The sequence below is a fragment of the Staurois parvus genome, unplaced genomic scaffold, assembly GCF_062004578.1.
Source record: "Staurois parvus isolate SC_StPar_1 unplaced genomic scaffold, SC_StPar_1.0 ptg001719l, whole genome shotgun sequence".
NCBI classification, from domain to species: domain Eukaryota; kingdom Metazoa; phylum Chordata; class Amphibia; order Anura; family Ranidae; genus Staurois; species Staurois parvus.
The window spans coordinates 372,891-397,340 of NW_028319515.1; the positions used below are offsets into that span (position 1 = coordinate 372,891).

General features: G+C 48.2%; 1 protein-coding gene across 4 annotated transcripts in view; it reads right to left on the reverse strand.

Moving 5' to 3' along the window:
- Positions 1-24,450, reverse strand: part of LOC149434651 (protein mono-ADP-ribosyltransferase PARP14-like) — a 196,616-nt gene that overhangs the window by 159,170 nt on the left and 12,996 nt on the right. The window contains exons 6-10 of one of the 4 annotated variants that reach the window (XM_089663559.1): positions 23,832-24,275; positions 23,266-23,399; positions 21,208-21,241; positions 10,167-10,358; positions 8,662-8,898 (exon numbers count right to left, since the gene is read on the reverse strand). In XM_089663559.1, coding sequence (XP_089519685.1) covers positions 8,662-8,898; positions 10,167-10,358; positions 21,208-21,241; positions 23,266-23,399; positions 23,832-24,275 — 1,041 coding nt within the window. The remainder of the gene's footprint in view (positions 1-8,661; positions 8,899-10,166; positions 10,359-21,207; positions 21,242-23,265; positions 23,400-23,831; positions 24,276-24,450) is intronic. The other 3 variants (XM_089663562.1, XM_089663561.1, XM_089663563.1) reach the window with 3 other exon arrangements.

Here is a 24,450-nt window from a genome sequence, read left to right on the forward strand (position 1 = left end):
GTCACACTGTGGACCCAGCAGCAGTGTGACCAGGCGGTACGGGGGCCCATGGCAGATTTGGGGTCTGGCAGCACCTATGGGAGGCCTGTAATCTGCCAGCAACCTATGACAAAATGGAAAACCGCAGGAGTGTGAGGAGACCTCAAAGTGGCACATGGCAGAGTGGGAGCAATGGGAGGCGGTACAGGGACCCAGGTCACACTGTGGACCCAGCAGCAGCGTGACCAGGCGGTACGGGGGCCCATGGCAGATTAGGGGCCTGGCCGCAGCAATGTGAGGCCCGTAATCTGCCAGCACCCTATGACAAAATGAAACACACCAGCAGTGTGAGGAGACCTGAAAGTGGCACATGGCATGACACACTGTGGACCTTGCAGCAGCGTGAGGAGGCGGTACAGGGGCCCATGGCAGATTAGGGGCCTGGCAGCAGCTATGGGAGGCCCGTAATCTGCCAGCACCCTATGACAAAATGAAACACACCAGCAGTGTGAGGAGACCTGAAAGTGGCACATGGCATGACACACTGTGGACCTTGCAGCAGCGTGAGGAGGCGGTACAGGGGCCCATGGCAGATTAGGGGCCTGGCCGCAGCAATGTGAGGCCCGTAATCTGCCAGCACCCTATGACAAAATGAAACACACCAGCAGTGTGAGGAGACCTGAAAGTGGCACATGGCATGACACACTGTGGACCTTGCAGCAGTGTGAGGAGGCGGTACGGGGGCCCATGGCAGATTAGGGGCCTGGCAGCAGCAATGGGAGGCGGTACAGGGACCCATGAGACACTGTGGACCTGGCAGCAGCGTGAGGAGGCGGTACAGGGGCCCATGGCAGATTAGGGGCCTGGCAGCAGCTATGGGAGGCCCGTAATCTGCCAGCACCCTATGACAAAATGGAACCCAGCAGCAGTGTGCGGAGACCTGAAAGTGGCACATGTTTGGGGCATGATTCATGGCGGATTTAGTCAGTTGTGTCAGGAACTGGTGGTTTGAAATCCAGACTAATCCACGCCTGATTCATTTTCACAAACGTGAGTCTCTCCACACTTTGGGTGGACAGTCGTGTCCTCCGCGGAGTTACAATACCTCCTGCCGCACTAAACACGCGCTCCGATGCCACGCTACTGGCCGGGCATGACAGCCTTTCAAGGGCAAATTCAGCTAGTTGGGGCCAAAGGTCAAGTTTCGTTGCCCAGTAGTCAAGGGGATTGTCTACCTCGGTTGGCAGGGTGCTGTCCAAGTAGGCCCAAGCCTGTTTGAGCTCCTGCTCCAGGTCCACCTGATGCTGCTGCTGCTGCTGCGGCTGGTTAGTAGTTTCCTCACTGCGCTGGTGAAGAAAGCTACTCATCATCGACTGCAGACTGAGGCAGCCGCTGCTGGTGGAGCTGCCACTGCTCCTACCACCCCACCCCTCCCCTGCTGCCATGGCAGCGGAACGCGAGCGCACAGGGCCCACAGTGTCTGAGGATGGACGTTGGCGCAGAAAGGCAGAGACCAACTGACTACATAGGTGGTTTTTATAGTACGTAATTTTGGCCTCCCTCTCAGCAGGTGTGAAAAAGGCCACCATTTTGGAACGGTAGCGAGGGTCCAACAAGGTGGACAGCCAAAAGTCATCCCTCTGTCTGATGGTTATTATTCGGCTGTCGCTACGCAAGCAACCGAGCATGCTATGGGCCATTTGTGCCAAGGAATGCGAGGGACTCCCTGCCTCCATCTCCACAGCATACTGCCACGGTGCATCTGGGTCCTCTGTCTCCTCCTCCTCCTCCTCTACCAGATGCTCCTGCTCCTCCACTCCTGTCCGCTGAGTGGAAAAACCACCCATTTCACTCAATAATTCCTGAGCACAAATGTCCTCCTCTACCTCCTCCTCTTCTTCCTGTCCTGCCCCCACAGGGGTCATGTGGCGTTGAGATCTGTGCGCCACGTCTACCGCACCCTGACCAGCCATTGTTAACAGCATTTGTTCCAGGACGTGCAACAGAGGAATGACGTCGTTCATCCCATAGTCCTGCCGACTCACGAATAGCGTGGCCTCCTCAAAGGGCCTGAGCAAGCGGCAGGTGTCACGCATGAGCTGCCAATGGCTGACATCGAAGTTACACAGGGGAGTACCTTTATCCGCTTGTAACATCAGGAAATCGGTGATGGCCTTTCGCTGCTCGTAAAGGCGGTCTAACATGTGTAGGGTTGAATTCCACCTTGTTGCAACGTCGCAGATCAGGCGATGCTGTGCAATTCCGTTCTGCCGCTGCAGCTCAATGAGGGTGTGCTTTGCGGTGTAGGAATGGCTGAAATGCATGCAAAGTTTACGTGACATTTTAAGGATGTCTTGCAGTGGGATGGTGGATTTTAGGAACCGCTTGACAACCAGATTGAACACGTGAGCCATGCATGGCGCATGGCACAACCTTCCTTGACGCAGAGCAGACACCATGTTCTTTCCGTTGTCGGTCAACATGGTTCCGATTTTCAGTTTGCGCGGAGACAGCCATCTGTCGATTTCTCTGTTCATTACACTCAGAAGTTCCTCCCCTGTGTGACTACGTTCGCCAAGGCATACCAGGTGCAGCACAGCGTGACACCGTTGCGCCCTGCACATGTGATATGCCGGTCGGGTAATGGGACTTGGCACGGGGGTGGCGGCTGAGAACACGGCGGAAGAAGAGGTGGTAGAGGCGGACATGTTTGCTGGACCAAGGACGTGCAAACGTGGAGGCAAAAGCGGCGTGACCTGTCCAAGTTGCTGGTGCGGCTGTGCCGGCACCACGTTCACCCAGTGGGCCGTAAATGACATGTACTGTCCCTGACCGTAGTTACAGCTCCACACGTCGGCGCTGCCGTGCACTTTGGCAGAGACCGACATGCTCAAAGACTGGCCCACCATGTCTTCTACATGTGAATGCAGGGCTGGCACTGCCTTTTGGCGAAGAAATGACGGCTTGGCACTCTCCACCGCGGCGCGGCACAAGCCATCATTTCTCGGAAAGGTGCTGAGTCCACCATTTGGAAAGGGAGGGACTGCAGCACCAGCAACTTGGACAGGAGGACGTTCAGCTTTTGCACCGTCGGGTGCGTGCTCGCAAACTGTTGTCTCTTGGAAACGGATTCCAAGAAAGACTGCTGACGGAATCCGAGAAGAGGAGTAGCAGGAGAAGGAGCATCTGAACGAGCGGAAGATGCCAACGAGCGACAACTCCCCTCAGCAGAGGTGTTGGAGCCTTGACTGGCTGATAGAGGGCGATTGACGTCGGGTGATGGAGCAAGTAACGGAGCTGGTGATGGAGCGGGGGCTGGGGCAGGCAGAACCGCCGTATCTTTATCACGGTTTTCCCAGGCCACCGAATGGCGACGCTGCATATGCTGCCGCAACGCTGTAGTCCCAACATGGGCCCCCTGGCCACGCTTGACTTTCTGGCCACATAGTCGACATACGGCTACGTTTACTTCCTCGGGCGGCTTGACGAAAAATTGCCACACCACCGAGTAGGAAACTTTGCCCCCGCTACTCCTCACTGGCTGACTGCTACTTCCTCCGTGCGCACCGGCACCACTACTGGCCGTGGTGGTAGGCTGCAGTGGAGCTGGTGCTCTACTCCGTGGCCATTTGGCTCCACTGACACTGCTGCGACCCTGCTGCCTCCTGGGCAACCCACCGACTGTTTCGCTCGCTGTCAAGCTGGCACCCTCATCTCCTGATGATGCGGAAGAAATTACCTGATGACGACGAGGCTGCCAAGTGCGATCAACCTCCTCATCATCAAGTAGGGTCTCCGCCTCACTACTAGCCCCCTCGGCTGCGTGTGGGTCAGGAGACAGACCTGTCTCTAGACCGGCTACCGAGCCACTCTCCTCGCCACTACTTCTTCGCCTGGCTGCTGAAAAGGCGGATGTCTCCCCCCATTCCTGACCGCCCTCTGTTAGCTCTTCCTCACTGTACAGTGGGGCTGAGCCCACAGCATGCGATACTTCGCTTGGTGAGGGAACACCAAAGGACAGGGGCAGGTAGAGGACACGTGATTTCAGTGGGCTTGCTCCCGGGCCATGCCAACTAACGGTTGTGTCTGACGTACCCACCGACCGTTGGCTGTAGGTGTCAGAGGTGACCTGGGAAGAGGAAGACGACCGAGCCAACCAATCGATGACAGCAGGGTTGTCGGTGGAGACACGACCGCTGGATGACACCGGGAGCACTGGCCTCTGGCTGCGAATAGTGCTGCCTCGACCCCTTCCTCTGCTGCCACGTCTGCTCGCTCCTAAAACATTGCCTCCTCTGCCACTCCTCTGCATGTTGTCTGACATACTCTTTAATTCAACGATTCTGTGTCCCTGAGTAACAATTCTGTGTCCCTGAGTAACAATTCTGTGTCTGTCCCTGAGTAACAATTCTGTGGCCCTGAGTAACAATTCTGTGTCCCTCAGAAACAATTCTGTGTCCCTGAGTAACGTTTCTGTGGCCCTAAGTAACGGTTCTGTGGCCCTCAGTAACAATTCTGTGGCCCTCAGTAACAATTCTGTGTCTGTCCCTGAGTAACAATTCTGTGGCCCTAACTAACGTTTCTGTGGCCCTAAGTAACGGTTCTGTGGCCCTCAGTAACAATTCTGTGTCCCTCAGTAACAATTCTGTGTCCCTCAGTAACAATTCTGTGTCTGTCCCTGAGTAACAATTCTGTGGCCCTAAGTAACGGTTCTGTGGCCCTCAGTAACAATTCTGTGTCCCTGAGTAACGTTTCTGTGGCCCTAAGTAACGGTTCTGTGGCCCTCAGTAACAATTCTGTGTCCCTGAGTAACAATTCTGAGGCCCTAAGTAACGGTTCTGTGGCCCTCAGTAACAATTCTGTGTCCCTCAGTAACAATTCTGTGTCTGTCCCTGAGTAACAATTCTGTGGCCCTAAGTAACGGTTCTGTGGCCCTCAGTAACAATTCTGTGTCCCTGAGTAACGTTTATGTGGCCCTAAGTAACAGTTCTGTGGCCCTCAGTAACAATTCTGTGTCCCTGAGTAACAATTCTGTGTCTGTCCCTGAGTAACAATTCTGTGGCCCTAAGTAACGGTTCTGTGGCCCTCAGTAACAATTCTGTGTCCCTGTGTAACGTTTCTGTGGCCCTAAGTAACGGTTCTGTGGCCCTCAGTAACAATTCTGTGTCCCTGAGTAACAATTCTGTGTCTGTCCCTGAGTAACAATTCTGTGGCCCTAAGTAACGGTTCTGTGGCCCTCAGTAACAATTCTGTGTCCCTGAGTAACAATTCTGTGGCCCTAAGTAACGGTTCTGTGGCCCTCAGTAACAATTCTGTGTCTGTCCCTGAGTAACAATTATGTGGCCCTAAGTAACGGTTCTGTGGCCCTCAGTAACAATTCTGTGTCCCTGAGTAACAATTCTGTGGCCCTAAGTAACGGTTCTGTGGCCCTCAGTAACAATTCTGTGTCTGTCCCTGAGTAACAATTCTGTGGCCCTAAGTAACGGTTCTGTGGCCCTCAGTAACAATTCTGTGTCCCTGAGTAACGTTTCTGTGGCCCTAAGTAACGGTTCTGTGGCCCTCAGTAACAATTCTGTGTCCCTGAGTAACGTTTCTGTGGCCCTAAGTAACGGTTCTGTGGCCCTCAGTAACAATTCTGTGTCTGTCCCTGAGTAACAATTCTGTGGCCCTAAGTAACGGTTCTGTGGCCCTCAGTAACAATTCTGTGTCCCTCAGTAACAATTCTGTGTCTGTCCCTGAGTAACAATTCTGTGGCCCTAAGTAACGGTTCTGTGGCCCTCAGTAACAATTCTGTGGCCCTAAGTAACGGTTCTGTGGCCCTCAGTAACAATTCTGTGGCCCTCAGTAACAATTCTGTGGCCCTCAGTAACAATTCTGTGTCTGTCCCTGAGTAACAATTCTGTGGCCCTAACTAACGTTTCTGTGGCCCTAAGTAACAGTTCTGTGGCCCTCAGTAACAATTCTGTGTCCCTGAGTAACAATTCTGTGGCCCTAAGTAACGGTTCTGTGGCCCTCAGTAACAATTCTGTGTCCCTCAGTAACAATTCTGTGTCTGTCCCTGAGTAACAATTCTGTGGCCCTAAGTAACGGTTCTGTGGCCCTCAGTAACAATTCTGTGGCCCTAAGTAACGGTTCTGTGGCCCTCAGTAACAATTCTGTGGCCCTCAGTAACAATTCTGTGGCCCTCAGTAACAATTCTGTGGCCCTCAGTCACAATTCTGTGGCCCTCAGTAACAATTCTGTGTCTGTCCCTGAGTAACAATTCTGTGGCCCTAACTAACGTTTCTGTGGCCCTAAGTAACAGTTCTGTGGCCCTCAGTAACAATTCTGTGTCCCTGAGTAACGGTTCTGTGGCCCTCAGTAACAATTCTGTGTCTGTCCCTGAGTAACAATTCTGTTGCCCTAACTAACGTTTCTGTGGCCCTAAGTAACAGTTCTGTGGCCCTCAGTAACAATTCTGTGTCCCTGAGTAACGTTTCTGTGGCCCTCAGTAACAATTCTGTGGCCCTCAGTAACAATTCTCTGTCTGTCCCTGAGTAACAATTCTGTGGCCCTAACTAACGTTTCTGTGGCCCTAAGTAACGATTCTGTGGCCCTCAGTAACAATTCTGTGTCCCTGAGTAATGTTTCTCTGTCCCTAAGTAACGTTTCTCTGTCCCTAAGTAACGTTTCTCTGTCCCTAAGTAACGTTTCTCTGTCCCTAAGTAACGTTTCTCTGTCCCTAAGTAACGTTTCTCTGTCCCTAAGTAACGTTTCTGTGGCCCTAACTCTGTCCCTAATACAGACAGGTCTGCCTCTCTTGAATGACTGGAGGCAAATGAAGAATTCTAAAATGGCCGCCATTTATAGCTCGACCATTACACAGTGCTGGCTGGCTGGCTGCTGATTGGCTAATGCGATCACATGTCATGAATGAATGCATTATGGGTCAGCGCGCCTTGTCTGCGCGCCTTCCCAGACATCCCCGCTCTGTCGCCGCACATGTCGCCGCCATTTTAGGAAAAATTTTCCAATATTCGAAACGAATTCCACTTCGCCTACTTCGATTCGCTCATCTCTAGTAGTCAGAGAAGTGCGGACCGTCTGCATTTTAACATCTAGCAGACCGAGAGAAAGGGGAATCGCGCTGTACCAACGAAACTGAGTGCGAGACCAGAAATCCCTTTTAACTCATCAGACTTGAAACTGCTTAACCCCAGGCATTTATTTACCTAAACTTCTTCCTGTTCTCTCTTTGCTGTGCTGTTGTGTTCTGTATATTTATATATATATTGGTTACATCTTTTTCTGTAAATATTTCTACTGCAACCCTTTTTTACCTTTTAGTAATAAATCTTACTTTCTGAAAGTGTTGAACTGTTTCTATAGTTCTTGAATGTAACTTACGTATCCCTGCCGCTGAAGAGCGCTACTATGAGTGTTTAACCCTCTGTATAACCGGTCTGTAGAGATAGCGGTATACCGACGATTAACTAATCATCCTAGTGTATTGCGGGAGTTTCCTCTTTCTCTGTACAAAAAGGAGGTGGTGGCAGTGTAAAGGGTAATTGCGTAATTAACCTGACCCAGTAACAATCGCATTCAGGCTGCCGGTACATAGATTGTGGTCCAATTAGCTGGAAAATCGTTGTGCAGGGTGCAGCTGGGTGTGGCATTGTTACGCACGTGACATCGTGGTTTTAGATTGGCTAGTCCTTCGGTAAGGAGTTTGGTGAGAAGGACTGGGGTCTGACGCTGCGCCCGTCACACCACCCTGCCCTTTTTATAGCAAAACAAGCTGAAAATGAAGAAGGTGGAAAATATCGGCTTTTTTGTATTGGTGAAGCTTTTAGTAAAGTTTTGGAATAGTAATACAAAGTCTAATACAATGAAGCCTCTCCGTTTTCTCTCTAGCCTTTACCATAGCACTTCTGGGAGGTTAGGCTACTAGAGATTTAGGTGTCCTTTGCAGTGATGTTCTGGGGAAGTTAAAGAGAAAAGGAACATAAAGTACAGCTATGGCTTCTCAATAAAGAATGTGCTCAGCACTTAAATATACAGTAAGTAGGTGGAACTCTGTGGCCCTCTGTGGCCCTTGCTGCCAGTGCTTGATTTCTTGCAGAGCATCACCAGTGCCGGGACATGGTCATCCAGTGCCAGGACATGGTCATCCAGAGCCGGGACATGGTCATCCAGTGCCGGGACATGGTCATCCAGTGCCGGGACATGGTCATCCAGTGCCCAGGGCAAAGATGCCAAAATGCACCCCCTCCCCCCTTTCATGATGTACAAGGTTAGGGGATCCAATGCACAGCTGTCAATTGTCAAAATCGCTGTGCAGCTCCTGATCAGGTTTTGCATCGACCTGGAAGTGCAGTTTTTCACAATGCGGTCCCACCACAAGAGGTAGGAAGGAGTGGGAGAGAGAACACAGCCCGTGCTGCCTCTTGGCTCTCCCTTTGACACTCCCAGTGCTGGGCTGACAGGAGTGGTGATGCCGCTGTCACTACTCCTGTCAGCCTTGTAACAGAAGGAAGGCATCCCCATCCCTACAGCAAACCATTGCGCCCAGAGCAGCCACCCCTCCCGACCACCCCTTGTCCTGGCCCTGAGCGTGACAATATACAGTATCATGTCTGCCCCTTCCTGCCCCAGACATTACCATCCCCCACCCCCAGTTCCCTCAACGTCTATCCCTCTCACCTCCTGCCTGGTGAAATGTGACCAGCGCGGCTCTTTCATCCGATAACATCTCCACATCTTCTACACTCCCTCCTCCATTCCTTGCGCTCTTGAAGTAAAGTTTGAGCATGTCCTCCGGGGTATTGGGGGGGATCCCCTCCACTCGGACACTTCTGGTTTCTTCCAGACTCTTTGCTGTTAGTTTATGCTGTTTTACTCTTGGGCTACCGGAGAATTTTTCAATGAAATCTGCAATATCTGTGAATAGAGACATCACATCCCAGTGAATACGTAGATACACATATATTCCCAGCCCAGCCCTAGTATTCTGGCATTTGCTTACAGATCATGGAACTATTGGGTTACATTTATGTGCTGATTCCCTCTAGTGTTCTCTAGAATTGTTACATTGTATCTCTCATTACAAAGATGTATGTATTTCCTTTGCTCCCCAGTTCCATCTAATGGCCATAATGTGGTAGTTTACTGTCCGTAATAAAACAACATTTATGCAGGAGCTTTTTGATCATGTGACATCCGGTCACATGATCAGAAACCCCTCCTCCCAGCATCTGAAACCCCATGAAAGGGCTGGGAGGTGTCAGTGCCAAGGGTTTTTTTTAAAAAAAGGGAAAAGTGTATGTACTGGGGAGATGTACTGACTATGTTTTGTATTCTATTTTGTCCTGATGTGCATTTTTACATTTTGCTCAGTTTCTCCATCTAGCCTGAGGGCCAGTGCACACCAAACCACAGTGTGTGGGGGCCAATGAATTGTTAATGATGCCCCAAATACATCTCACAAATGCAGTGCATTATGGTACGGTAGTTGCATGCAATTTGGTGCAGTGTGTGCTGAACAAGTAGCTCTTGTAGTACTTTTTCCACATTCCAGTGCATTTTGTAGCCCATTCAAATGAATGGGCTGCAACACTGGACCACATGGGAACATGAAGGAAACACACGGGAAGGAGCATGTTCCGGTATGAATCGGCCCTGAAAGTTGCTGTCTGAAGCCTCAGAGAGGTCCCATTACTGGACCTGATGGGCATCATAAAATGGATAAAAGCCATCACCCTCCCATCTATATACATGCATGCCTCCTGCCTGGTTTGGTACTGATTGGATGTCGGTGGTAGCGATACGTCAATAGTGGTTCCCAATCTGTGGAGTGCAGTTCATATGTGCAATTATTCTATTTATTATACCCACATAATGGTGCAAACATCGGCCGCACAAGGTAAGGCCTGTTAGGGTTGGGCGCCTTGACAAGACTGTCTAGCGTGTTAAAGAATTAGTGAGCAGTTCACAGGAGGGTCCTTCTCCAAATGTTGGCCCTGCAACTTCCCTCACATCAAGTCACTGATTAATGTAAAACGGAGGAAAAAGAGAAATATTTCCACAGCCCAAACCAACCAATCACATGTCATCTTCTGCTCTCTAAGAAGAACTCTAAGATAAAACATGGAATTTGATTTGTTGTTATGGAGTTGTTCATAAATCGTTGTCTTTGTTGGTTGTCTGACCTATATCACATGTGAAGGTGATGACGGCAGATTGGATCTCCGGAATCCTCTCTATGTAGAAGTCCGTGTCCATGGATCTGTCACTGATATTATCCACCATCTCATGATTGTGTCTGTCCTGGATGTTCTCAATCAGAACCAGAGAGGACGAGTGGCTGGGTGACACCTCTTCTTTCTCTGGAGTTGGTTTTCCTGGAAAAATTGGAAGGAATTATAAAACTGCATTAAACATGGACATATTACTGCTCTGTCCCAACTATCTCCAACCATCCATAGTTATCCTTCCCATTATGTACATATAAAGCTCAGCCATGGGTCGTGGTAACGTCCTCCTTCCTCCTCCAGAACATTCTCAGCTTTGTCTGTGTTTCCCATGAGAACAGTTGGCAGTTTATTTTATTTTTCTGGAAGTACATTTTCTACCTGTCATTTGTGGAACCCATTGAAATGTTATTACTTGCAATACATTAAAATGGACATTAGATGATGGTGGCCTGCCATTCAGGGTCACTCACATGGGCAGAACATCCCTCTGGGACTAGTATGCTAAATAACAGAACTCAGCTGGTGAGCAGGGCAGTCAGGGACTACATTTCCCAGGAAGGGTAGCGTGTGGGCGGGGCATTTAAATATCAAAAGCCCGGGGGATTGGTCAGGAGAGTGCGGGGAGAGACAGAAGGAGAAGGAGGTGTGCTGACGGCTGAGGTGCTGAACTTGGCCGCGGAGCCAGGGTTGGAGAGAGAGGAAGAGCAGAAAGAGCCTACTGAACATCCGGTCCGCCACGCTGCCCAGCAGTCCAACCTGAAAGACAGCTACAGCGCAGTTGTCTAGTTCTGGGAGGGTGTCCATGGATGTCCTCCCAGAACACGCCCCCTGGGAGCACCCGGCGCTGCCGGTGATTGTTGTGTCCTACGGACACAGCTGATCACATGATACGGTAAAAGGCCAATCACAGCGGCCTTTTACCACATGATCAGCTGTGTCCAATGGCACAGCAGATCACCGGGTAAATACAGTTGTCACAGCGTGAGGAAAGTACTGCCGAGATCCGGCAATTGTCAGCGAACGGATCGGCACTGATCATCAGAGCACTGATGATCAGTGCTCAACAGTGCCACCCACCTGTGCCCATCAGTGCCATCCACATGTACCCAGCAGTGCCTAGCAGTACCACCCACCTGTGCTCATCAGTGTTTCCCACCTGTACCCATCAGTGCTGCCCACCTGTACACATCAGTGCCACCCACCTGTGCCCATTGGTGCCACTCACCTATGCCTAGCAGTGCCACCCACATATGCCCAGCAGTGCCACCCATCAGTGCTTCCCAGAAGTGCCGCCTATCAGTGCCCAGCAGTGCTGCCAGTCAGTGCCCATCAGTGTCGTCAGTCAGTGTTGCCCATCAGTGCCACCTATCAGTGCTCATGATTGCCACCTATCAGTGCAGCATCATTAGTGCCAGCTCATCAGTGCTGCCTATCAATGCCACCTATCAGTGCCTCCTATCAGTGCCCATCAGCGCTGCCTATCTGTGCCACCTCATCAGTGCCCATCAGTTCTGCCTATCCGTGCCGCCTCATCAGTGCCCATCAGTGTTGCCTATCAGTGCAGCCTCATCAACGCACATCACTGAAGGAGAACAATTACCTGTTTGTAAAAGCGGCGATTAAATACCTCCAAAAGAAAGCTCTATTTTTGTGAAAAAAACTGATACAAATGTGATATGGGTACAGTGTAAAGGGGGACAGCGCTGAAAGCTGAAAATTGTCCTGGGCAGGAAGGGCGGGAAGGGCCCGGTAGGCAGGAAGGGGGGGAAGGGCCCGGTAGGCGAGGGGTTAAAGGGACAGTGCTCAATTTCAAATGAGAATTCTCTTTCCTTCACATCTAATCCTTGCCATCTAGTTCTGAGGACCCTCAGTGAGCTCACCTGTTTCTTGTTGGTTGTTTCTGAGGGGATTCAGCACTCCCCTCAGATTGGAAGTAGTGGATTGTTTCTGAAAGCCGGCCTGATAATTATAATCAGTTATTGTTGCTTTATGATGAACGTTGTTACTTTTGCTCACAGTTACTAAGAGTGATTATATTTGTGATGGATATGGTAAAATGCCTATTCCGTTTCCTAATACTATTTTATATTCTAAATGTTTTGTATGAATATATATATAAATATATATATATATATTAGAGTAAAAAAACACTCTCTTTAAAAATTAAATTCAATTCCCCACAGCACCACCAACACCTTCACCCCAGAAGATGTACAAAAAATCAACAAACAGAAAATGCTGTACAATAAACCCTTAAAAGCTATGTGCAGTCCAAAAACTATAAGTCCAATCTTTAAATCTTTAAATCAAATTCTTCTCGTGTTCAAAAATTCCTCCGATAATATACCTCCAAAAGAAAAAATATTCACATAGTGCATTATCTTTTTTCATATATCCAAATAATAGTGACTTCATTCAAGTGAATACCCAATCACATTAATCAGTGAAAAAGTGAACAAAGTGAAAAAAAGTGAAAAAAACTGTGAAACCAAAATAATGAAAACCCTCGTGAGTGTGAATCACTCTTCAGTGCTCTAATACAAACAGCACTGTGTCACTTCTAAATAGGGAATGCATACCCTTACCAATATTCAGAAAAAAAGGAAGCTTTTTCATATATCTTTCCAAAAGGAAGGTGGGAGACAGTCCTCCTGTTTATAGCGCAAAAAAATAAAAACCACAGAGGAGATCAAATACCACCGAAAGAAAGCTCTATTTGTGGGAAAAAAAGGCCGTAAATTTATTTAATTTGGGTGCAGCGTTGCTTGACCGCGCAATTGTCAGTTAAAGTAATGGAGCACCGTATCGCCCCAGGCCTCTTCCCTGGTGACCACATTGCCAGACCCCGAAAAGCAGCCCACGTCCTTTTATCGCAGGATAGCTCAGATCCAGAAGACATACTCGGCACCCTTCAAGATATTACCCAAGATAAGGCAGAGTCAGTAGAAAAATTCTATACCAGATTGTTCCAGGTCTTCTCAGACCTGGGATTCAGTGCATACAAGAAAGTCCATAATCAGATGCTGTCATCAGCCTTTGTTGCGGGGCTGAGGGAACCAGTATGGAAGGGTCTTATCATGGCTAGGCCTGAGTATCGTGTGGTGCCCTTAGACACTCTGCTGTTGGTGGCAAAATGCCTTGAATCATCAACAAGCTACCAAGAAGTCCACCCCTATTATGGAAGCAGATCCCTGGACACACACCTGGCCAATGGCCTCGGAAGAAAATAAGCCCATTTGCTTCAATTGCGGCCGCCCAGGACACTACAAGAGGAACTACAGAGCCCCTCCCAGACGTCGATGGCCACAGTGGAACCAGGACACACACAACCAGCAACAGTCACAACAGCAACATCAAGCCTCTGGGCCCAGCGCGGATCACCTGGATCTTCTGCGCTAGGAAGTGGGCAAGCCTGTGTCATCCCCTATCCTGGCAGTGTCTTCAGCGGGTTCAGGGGGCCCATTAGCAAAAGTGACCTTACCTATTGAAGGGCACCCAACGACATTTCTAATTGACACAGGTGCAGCCAGGAGCGTGATCAGATCAGAAGACCTGCCAGACCACTCATACCTTTCTGATATAGATATATCCTGTGTGGGGGTAGATGGAACCCCACGGTCTAATCCTCTTACCCGACCTTTACAGGTTGGTCCATTCCCAGACTTGCTGGCCCGGTTCATCGTGTATTCGACGTGTTCCCTGAATCTCCTGGGAGCTGATGTGCTATCTAGGCTCCAGGCCTCTATCACATTCACTCCTGATGGTAAGGTGGTCATCTCATCACCACTAGAAGAGGACACGTCTGCACTGTGCTCCATTCCCCTTCTGATGGCACTGCAAGAGACCCCTACCACCAGCATCCCAGCGGATGTGCTGAGCAGAATCCCAAGTTGCCTATGGTCCACAGGACTCGAAGATATTGGACATTTAAAGGTACCCCCAATTATGGTGGAATTGAAGCCTGGAGCTCCCCTACCCAGGAAACCACAGTACCCACTGAAACCAGTGCAATCCGAGGCCATTTCAAAGCAGGTCAAGTCCCTTGTGGCAAATGGTGCATTCATACCTTGTACCTCTCCATGCAACACACCTTTGTTCCTGGTGAAAAGGAAGACACCCAAAGGGGAACCAGAGAAGTACAGGATGGTACAGGACCTCCGAGCAGTGAATGAAGCCACTGTCTTAGAGACACCTATCGTCCCAAATCCCCACACTTTACTCACAGGGGTACCTCCAACAGCAAAGTACTTCACCGTGGTGGACCTGGCAAATGTATTCTTCAGCGTTCCCTTGCATCCTTCCTGCAGATACCTTTTCGCTTTTACCCATGAGGGGCAGCAATACACCTAGGCAGTTATGTCAAAATTCTCTGAGCCAGTTCACCAAGGCCATGCCACAGGAATATTGGCCCAGTCCCATGGCGACCCCCTATGACCCATAGGCTACTACTCATGTCGTTTAGACCCAGTGGCTAGAGGAGCCCCCTCATGTCCGCGTGCAGTTTTCACTGCTCAAGCTCTGCTGGATAAGACCTCTAATATCATTCTGGGACGTGAACTTGTCCTTCTGGCGCCGCATGATATTGCTGCCATTTTAAACCAAGTCCAACCTAAACATTTGTCCACAGCGAGGCATCTCAGACTACAGTGTTCCCTCCAACTTCCTGATAACGTCACTCTCTACGTTGCCAAACCTTGAACCCGGCCACTCTCCTCTCACTTGCTGAGTGGGGTAATGAAGGTAATGAAGAAAGTGGAGAGGATAATGGAGCCACTGAGCCTCATAACTGTCTTGAAGTGATGAAAATAGAAAACCTTCCATCTCCCCACAGTGAGTGAAACACCTCTGCAGGACCCAGATTTCACCTTCTTTGTTGATGGTTCCAGATATGCAGATTGTGGAGGCAAATATCATACAGGATTTGTGGTCACTACTGCAGACACAGTCCTACAGGCAAGAGCCCTATCGCCAGCAATATCTGCACAAGGAGCAGAACTCCAAGCACTCACAACAGCATGCCAGATGGTGGAAGGAAAAAGGGCCAATATCTACACAGACTCCAGATATGGCTTTGGGGTGGCCCATGATTTCGGACCCATGTGGAAGGCGAGAAGATTTATGACTGCGGCAGGTACGTCCATAAGACATGGAGCAGCCATTGGACGATTGCTGGAAGCACTCCTTCTACCCACTCAAGTGGCTATTCTGAAGGCAAAAGCTCACGGGAAATTAAACTCCCCAGAAGCCAAAGGCAATAATCTGGCAGATTTGGTGGCAAAACGAGCAACCATGGAACCACCAGAAATGGAAGGAGAGGTGACCGGAGAGTGGGAACTAATATTCACCCTACAGACCTTACCTGTGGACAGAAGCTACCTCAAGGAACTCCAAGAAGAAGCAAGTCCAGAAGAAAAAGAAAGCTGGAGACGGAGAGGAGCTATTCTCAAAGACGGTCTGTTTGAGTGCAACAAGAGGCTTTGTTTACCCAAGAATATGTTTCCAGCTGTAGTCCAGTGGGCACATGGAGCAGCCCATCTGTCAAAGGACCTCATGAACTCTCTCATCAACAAGTACTATATAGCGCCTGGAATCACCACATTGACGAACAATTTTTGCAGAACATGTGCCATCTGTGCAAAATGTAATCCGGGACGCACAGAGAAGACACCACAGAAACATTTGGCCAAACCCCTATACCCCTTTCAAAGAATACAAATTGACCATATCCAGATGCCAAAGAGTGGGCGGTTCGAGTACGCCCTAGTGGTGGTGGACATGTTTTCCAGTTGGCCAGAGGCCTTTGCTGTAACTAACATGACTGCTAAAACAACTGCGAAGAAACTCCTCACTGAGGTTGTATGCAGATATGGGCTTCCAGAGGTGATAGAGAGTGACCAGGGCCCCGCCTTCACAGCTTCAGTAACCAAAGAAATATGGGCGGCATTAGGAGTCACTCTGGTGTTCCATACCCCCTATCACCCCCAAAGTAGTAGAAAAGTAGAAAGAATGAATGGTACACTGAAAGCCAGAATTCTAAAAATGGCCCAAGAGACTGGCATGAGTTGGCCAGACAGTCTGCCTATTGCCCTACTGTATTTAGTGTCAGATACACACCAAGGGGAGAACACTCCCTATCCCCTTATGAGATTTTGTTTGGCTCAGCCCCCAGACTTGGTTGTTATTTTCCACAACAGTTGCAATTACAATCTGATGTGTTAACTGATTATGTGACTGTATTATCACGTGAATTAACCCGTATCCATGTCCAAGTGTTTTCTTCCATTCCAGATCCTGAGTCAGATACAGGAACTCACAGCCTATTACCCGGAGATTGGGTATTAGTAAAGAAATTGGTGAGGAAACATTCCCTTGAGCCAAGATATGATGGTCCATTCCAAGTTCTGCTGACCACAGACACTTCTGTCAAGGTGGCCGGGAAGAACACTTGGATAAATGCCTCCCACTGCAAGAAGGTCCCAACCCTTGAGGAAAAGGCGTCATCTACACCATGACAACTATGTTGTATATCCTTTTTCTAATGAGTCTGACAGAGGCTCAACAGGTGGCTATCACCGAAATAGGAGACACCACTATATTTTGGTACAACTCATCCAACACTCATGTAGCAATTTTCACCTTTGATTTCTGTAGTATCTGTGATCTATACGATCTTGACACAACGAGTATGTTCCGATGGTAGTGACCAGGTATATATATGTGTCATGGATGATTACTGGGGACCAAAAGATTAGAACCAGATTGGAAGGGATTTGGACGGGTGAGTATGCTCTTGCAAAGGCCATTATGCCTCTCCACATCCTAGCAGAAAATACCCCTGACCCAACGCCTGGCCATAGGAGGAAGTGGAAAGCTCCTTCTGGTAGTTTTGACCCACATGTGTATATAGATGCCATTGGAGTCCCAAGGGGGGGTGTCTAATGAATTTAAAGCCAGAGACCAAGTAAAAACAGGTTTCGAATCCCTGATTCCAATGATAACTGTGAATAAAAATGTAGATAGGGATAACTATACTAATAATTCTGATTCTCCTGGCCCTGGTTGTATGCTGTGTTATACCATGTGTGAGGAAATTGATGAGCAAAGCTGTAGACAACAGAACACCTACCTTTCTGAACCACCTACCTTCCTGATCTCTATACGATTGATGAAGAAAAACCTTATACCCCATTACGGTCCCTCCCCTCCAACAGTAATCTCACAATTTTGTAGGGATAGCATCTGACTTCCTTATGTACAAAGTCTGTGGCAAGGGGGGTGATGAAATAGTCATCACCTGTCTAACGTGCAGCATAAAAGAGTTCCAAGGTACATAAGGACAGATGAGCGAGGTCTTATAGGGACAGAGTAAAATAGTCATTTTAAGGGGGGACTGTGATGGATGTGGTAAAAGGCCTATATAGACTAATATAATGCTGATGCTGTTGTCACATGACTCTCGCATCATTTTGCATATATAAGCTCACTTTCTCATTATAATAAACTAGAAGTGTTCATAGACTGAACTTGTGTGTCAGCGTGAGTCTCTTCCAGTGTGCGCACATTCCAAAGCTAGCTAGAATGATTAATTTGGACAGGAGCAGATAATCAACGGACATTTTTAGTCCTTAACCAAATCATGTTTGCTGCATATATCAGTGTCCTTTTGTTCTTTTTGACCAAGTTACCTTTAATTCCAATATAAAGTTCATATTGGTCTATACTGACTTGTGTGTGAGTCCATCTTACAGGTGTGATTTACTTTGGTCACAAGAGCACGGTGGTGTCAGCAGAGGTTGGGCTTTCAACAAGAGGTCCAGATTGACAGGGAACCCAAAAATGACTAAGCAACCCTTGAGGGGGTAGTTCTACATTTGTTACCCCAACCCGCTTCCCACCACCCTGGCCGTATGTGGACAAATCAGAAATATTGCCCATTTGCTTGAAATTTGCAGATATTGAAGGGCACCATGACCACTGCTGATAATTATGGAGGAGTGATAACATTCTATGGTGTATGAAACGTGATAACAATGTGTGGATTCCAATACCATCTCTATGCTGATGACACGCAAATCTGACATATCAGTATGGAGGCCACACACTGAGCTCATGATATTTGCCCCTTCCCCCAAATTTTTATGAAGATCAAAATCAAAATTTATTAGTCCCTCCTCTAATGCCAGGATGTTAGGTGTAACCCTGGACTCTGACCTCTCCTTCAAGCCTCACATTCAATCAATGCCGAAAACTTGCCGCCTTAACCTCCATAACCTTCCAAAATACGTCCCTTCCTAACCAACTACACCAGCAATATACTAATCTGCTCACCTGTTATCTCTCACCTTGACTATTGCAGCTCCCTCCTTACTGGCCTCCCTCTACACAAGCCATCCCACCCTCAGTCCATCATGAATGCTCATGCCAGTCATCCACCTCCCCAACCATTCAGTGTCCGCCTCTCCTCTCTGCCTATCCCTCCACTGGCTTTCCTTTGCCCAATTAATAAAATTCAGACTACTAACAACAACATACAAAGGCTTCCCTGAGCTACATCACCAGCCACATCTCCAAATATCACTCAAACCATCCTCTTTGTTCCTCCCAGTACCTCGTGCTCACTAGTTCTCTCATCACCTCCTTCCATGCCCATCTCCAGAACTTCTCCAAAGCCTCTTCCATTCTCTGAAACTCTCTACCACAATCTGTCCTACTCTGTCCACCTTTAGTGGATCCTTGGAAATCTCATTAGGGAACTCTATCCTGTCTCCTAAAAATTGAAATTTCACTTTCACTATTCCTGACAAAATATTCTTCTTCTACAAGAGTTACTATTTCAAATGTCAGGTTTTCTTTGGATAAGAAGAGTTTTGTCCAAGATGGCAACTGGGGGGGCATTTGCCCATTGTGACATGTGACTTGGCCAATGTACATAAGTGGTGCACAAGATGGGTGGCCAACCATCTCTTAGCACACAGTCTTAGGAAACACAGCATCATTTGTGTATTTGTAATTTACATAATTAGTCCATAAAATTGCAACTGAGCATGTGCAAGTTCTTTGCTTGCCATGTAGGCAGGTGCAAGTTGACTTCCCTACACAGATGGTACTGTTGCATCCACCTTGCAGGGAGAGTGGAGGACTGGAGGAATATCCATTCTCTTAGGTCTATGTATGTATCATGAGGTGGACTGCTGTTGGATTGGACACTTCCACCCGGGTGACCTCTGTGGCCATCTTTAGTGAGGGCACAGCTTACAAAAAGCTCTGGCTCACTGCAGTTGGCATGCATTCTGCATGTGGCTGGGTTAGGGACAGGAGCTCACTTGACAGGGTGAGTGTGCTTAGCGTAGGAAAAGGTTCCAGAGTGTGACGGGAGTGACTTTTGGGGGTGGGGGGAACTCTGTGTCGGCTCATGTTCCCTTCATTATGTTTAATCCACCCTGTGCCTGTTAAGGGGTACAGGGTGTGAATGTGTATTGGTGTGGGGATTGTCCTTGTTCCCTGTCATGTGGTTGTCCATTGTTCTCTGCCATGTACTACATCCCATTGTTCTGTGTCTTGGTTGGATGGGGCGGGCTGATGATGTGTTTCCTGTAGTCCTTCCCACTGATGGGGAGGGCTAATGAAGTGTTTCCTGTAGCCCTTCCCACTGATGGGGCGGGCTGATGATGTGTTTCCTGTTCCTGGTTGTGTTACCCCGCCCTGTGTATATAACTTGTGTTTTGTGTAGAAATAAAAGAGTTGACTTCCTGTCTTAAGAAGAGACTGGTGCTGTCTATTTCCTGCATGATCAGGAGGTGGTGTCCAGGGATCTGTGTTTGAACAGGGAAGCTGCAGTATAACGGAAATACCCAAGTGTGGTCTGGGTCCGGTTCCGTTACACAGAGGAAGAAGGACAGCACGGGGACTGTCGCCAAAGCTCCTTGGGGAACTTCTCCACTACTTGTGCTTACTGCATTTGCCTCCGAGCCTCTCTCTGCAGCTAGGCACTGCCAGCCTCTGTTCACCGCTCTCTCTCTCTCTCCATGCCGTCCCTCTGGGTGCTAACCGTCTGGGCCTTCCCCCATCCCACAGCCTACAGCCATACACATTTTTATTTCATAACTTCCCAATATTCCAAGGTAGAGAAGACAGAGATGGTGGCATTGACCTTTGGTCTCCTCCAGCACCTCACTGTAGCCACAGAGATGATATGGAAGGAGAGGGGCTTAGTGGCTCACACACTGCCCACAGTTCCTTGAGTACAGGGAAGGAATAATTGGGGGTTCATGAGGCATGCTGGGCTTCCTTGTACTGCTATTATCACCTGGGTATTGCAACAAATTATCACATTATTTTCAATGGGGTATTGTGACATTTACATAATAACTTCCTGTACATTGTCATAACTGTCAGTTTGTTGACTGTATATTGTCCTTTTTACTCAGTGTTTGTTTTGGGGATCATAATACTCTCCAGAGGACTGTCTTTATTTCATATGCACACCACAATACAGTCTTCCTCAACCTTTTTGCCAAGGAAGAACCCTTGAAAGAATATTCAGGTTTTGGGGAACCCCCTTCTAATATTGATAGTAGCTACAGCTTTGTGGTACCTTTTCCACCCTATGTTAGTGAAGGGCTTCCTTGCATTGGTGGTCAGTGCAAAGAATGAGATCAACCCATCACTGCTCATAAGTCAAGAAACCCCAAATAACCTCTGGAAGATTCTTGGGCAACTTCTGGAGGAACCCTGGAAAACCTCTGGAAGAACCCTAGACAACGTTTGGAGGAACCCTGTGCAACCTCTGGAGGAACCTTTGGAAACCTCTGGAGGAACCCTGGGCAACCTCTGGAGGAACCCTGGGCAACCTCTGGAGGAACCCTGGGCAACCTCTGGAGGAACCCTGGGCAACCTCTGGAGGAACCCTGGTGAAGAAAGGCTGCTATAGACACTTTCCTATGGAGGTTTATAAGTTGGAATGCACTCCTCTGTAAATTCAATATTGTTCAGTTACCTGGGAGTTTCTGGCTCTTCTCAGTTTTACAAGCCTGCAAAAAAAAAAAAAAAATACAATCATCACAATAGATCTAGATCAGTGATTCTCAGCCTTTTTCAGTCAAGGCACCCTTTACAATTATACAAATTTCTCGATGCACCACAATCTAAAATATTGTAATGCAATGCTGGATGCAATAACTAAAAGCAAGTCATATACACACACAATAGACAGGTAGTCACACAGGTACTTTTAACCAGCATTTACACCGTTAATTATTCTAAGCATGTGAAAGACCCTCTACCAAATGAACACCTTCCATGGCACATCATAGCATTCACTCGGCACTCCAAGAAATAACAGAATCCAACTGCAATATTCTTGCATTGTCAAAACCTCCACTTTTATTATCACACGACACACAGGAGGATATATCTTATAGTCGTCACAATCTGCATAATAACACACACAAATAATAATGTGAGCATTACAGCATGAAATAGACACTTCATTGGACAGCGTCACAGCATAGAATTAATACATTACCAAAACTATGGGAAGACGGGAAGGAACAGACCCCAACGGAACCATACTGCACAGGGGGTCACGGGGAAGCCCTAAATGCGACCAATCGATGAGCCCATATAGCCTTGGCAAGAGTCCTAGCATCAGAGTGTCCCCTGCTGCGAGGAAGGCTCTCATCGATTCCATTTAAACTCTCGGCTTTTAAACCCTTTTTCCTGGCAGCGTTCCCGAAGTGGGCGGGTGACATACTCACTCTATGAAGAGCTAGCAGAAAGGTTCCCTAAGGATAACAAGCCCAGCTACTATATTGAATAAACAACATTATCTAAGGAGTCACATTTTTGGATGTTAGGACACCAGCTAGTGGAAGGCTGCAGCGGTGGACAATAAAGACCTCTGGCTTTTTGTAACTAAAAGGCAGGATTTATTCACCCCGCTGGCTTGTATACACCTTTTTGGGCATTTTTTAGGCATTTTCCCAAGGCACCCCCGAAGAAACCTGAAGGCACCCCATTGTGCCTGGGCACCCTTGTTGAAAAAGGCTGGTCAAGATATCTACTTTTCTTTCCCAAACCTCGAGCCTTTTTCAGGGGCCTAGTATATCTTAATAGAAGTTGAGATTGCACTCCTGAGGGTTGGGTCCACCACCCATCCACTGAGGGATTTATGTATGAAGGATCAGACTAAAGACGACTCACATTTACATTGCGATGGTGTCGCCATCTTCTACAAAGTGACATTTTGATGACTGGCCCATATCTGTCTTCGTATGAAGGGTCGGGACAAAGCTGAACTATAGGATATAAAAAGAACATTTCTTGTCTGTTCCCAGAAGTACTGGAGGGTTCTTATACCCAGTCAGGTGTACACCCTCAGTGAGCATGCTCAGATGCTCTGTCTGCTCCCTCTCCATGTTCACTCCCTGTCCCAGCTATCCTTCTGCTTCCTGGCACTAGAAGACCCCTCTACCATTCATGGTTCAGGCAACACGTCTCTCTCTGCTCTCCTCCTCAGTATTGGACAATTTCCTCCTGCATGTCTGCTTCACTTCAACAATTCACACAGCGCTATACATGTATATATTGTACATTCACACCGGTCCCCGCCCCCCGAGGAGCGTACAGTCTAAGGTCCCTAACTCACATTGATACATACACATACTAGGGACAATTTAGACCGGAGCCAATTATCCTCCCAGCATGTCTTTGGAATGTGGGAGGAAATTGGAGTAACTAGAGGAAACCCACACAGACACAGGGAGAACATGCAAACTCCAGGAAGTTGGTGCAGTGGTTGGGATTTGAACCGATGACCCGATTGATGTTGCCTGATGTTTGATGCACAATGTGGTCAGCATCATCCAGGAGAGGAGTGCCCCCCTCTGAGAGATATACAGAATGAGCCCCTTCCATACATGGGCCATAAAAGTCCTCAATGTGGTGACATTTAGTTCTCATATATATGGAAGATGTGAGCTCAGAGACTGGAGGTGGCATCAACATCGGCAGAGACTGAACCCCCCCCCCCCTCCCCCCGGAGCCCAACACTTACCTCAGGCTTCTCCTCTGGGGGTGGGGAGGTCGTTGTATTCTGTGTGTCTTCTGATAATCGGACTTCCAGCTGTAATGTCGTTCCATCTGGTAATTTCAGTTCAAGAGTCTTCCTCTGCAGAACCCGATCTCGTGCTGCGATAGAGAAGATTCACAGATATTGTATATTGGACCATCCAGACAGTTCTGTCCTTCCTATATTCCTCTATTCCCCATGTACTTACCTGCCTGGAGGATCCCCTCCAGTCCTCAGTACTTACCTGCCTCCTCCTCGTAGTGTATGAGGATCCCCTCCAGTCCTCAGTACTTACCTGCCTCCTCCTTGTAGTATATGAGGATCCCCTCCAGTCCTCAGTACTTACCTGCCCCCTCCTTGTAGTATATGAGGATCCCGCTCCAGTCCTCAGTACTTACCTGCCTCCTCCTTGTAGTGTATGAGGATCCCCTCCAGTCCTCAGTACTTACCTGCCCCCTCCTTGTAGTGTATGAGGATCCCCTCCAGTCCTCAGTACTCACCTGCCTCCTCCTTCTAGTAGTATGTTATAATGCCCCCACCCCAGTACCTACCTGAGGTAGACATCTTTTCTTTGATGCCTTCCCACACCGGTGGTTTCAGGTCACACTCTGCAGCCTTATACTCCAAAATAAAAGATTTAAGCTTTTTGTGGACGTTATCGCTCCATGTTGGAACTATCTTTGCCAAGGTTCGGAGATGACTGGAGAGGTTCCTGGGTAAAGACAGTTTGATGACAGGAGTGGGGTGGTCTACATTTGGCCAAGTGATATCACAGTAAACATCGGACATTTCTTTTTCAATATTTAGTTTTATCTGTTCATCCTTCAAAATAAATGCCAGTATATGTGGACTGATGGGGATTTCTACTGAATCAGGTATTTCCATATGAGGGCCTTCCTTCCCATACAAGCAATGACCAATGGATGGGTAATATGGGTACACGGATATTGTCTCATTGTCTAGCACATGCTGCTTTGTCATCACCATCCTCAGAACTGCAATAAAAAGAAATAAAATGCTTGTTAGAGGATAAGAGAGGCAGCAATAATCAGGGATACATCAGAAGTAGTGTTAGCCCTCTTGGCAACACATATAATACGATTATTATTTCATATCAGTCATTCTCAACTAGGGCTCCTGGAGAGGCTGCTAGGGGTTCCATGAACTTTG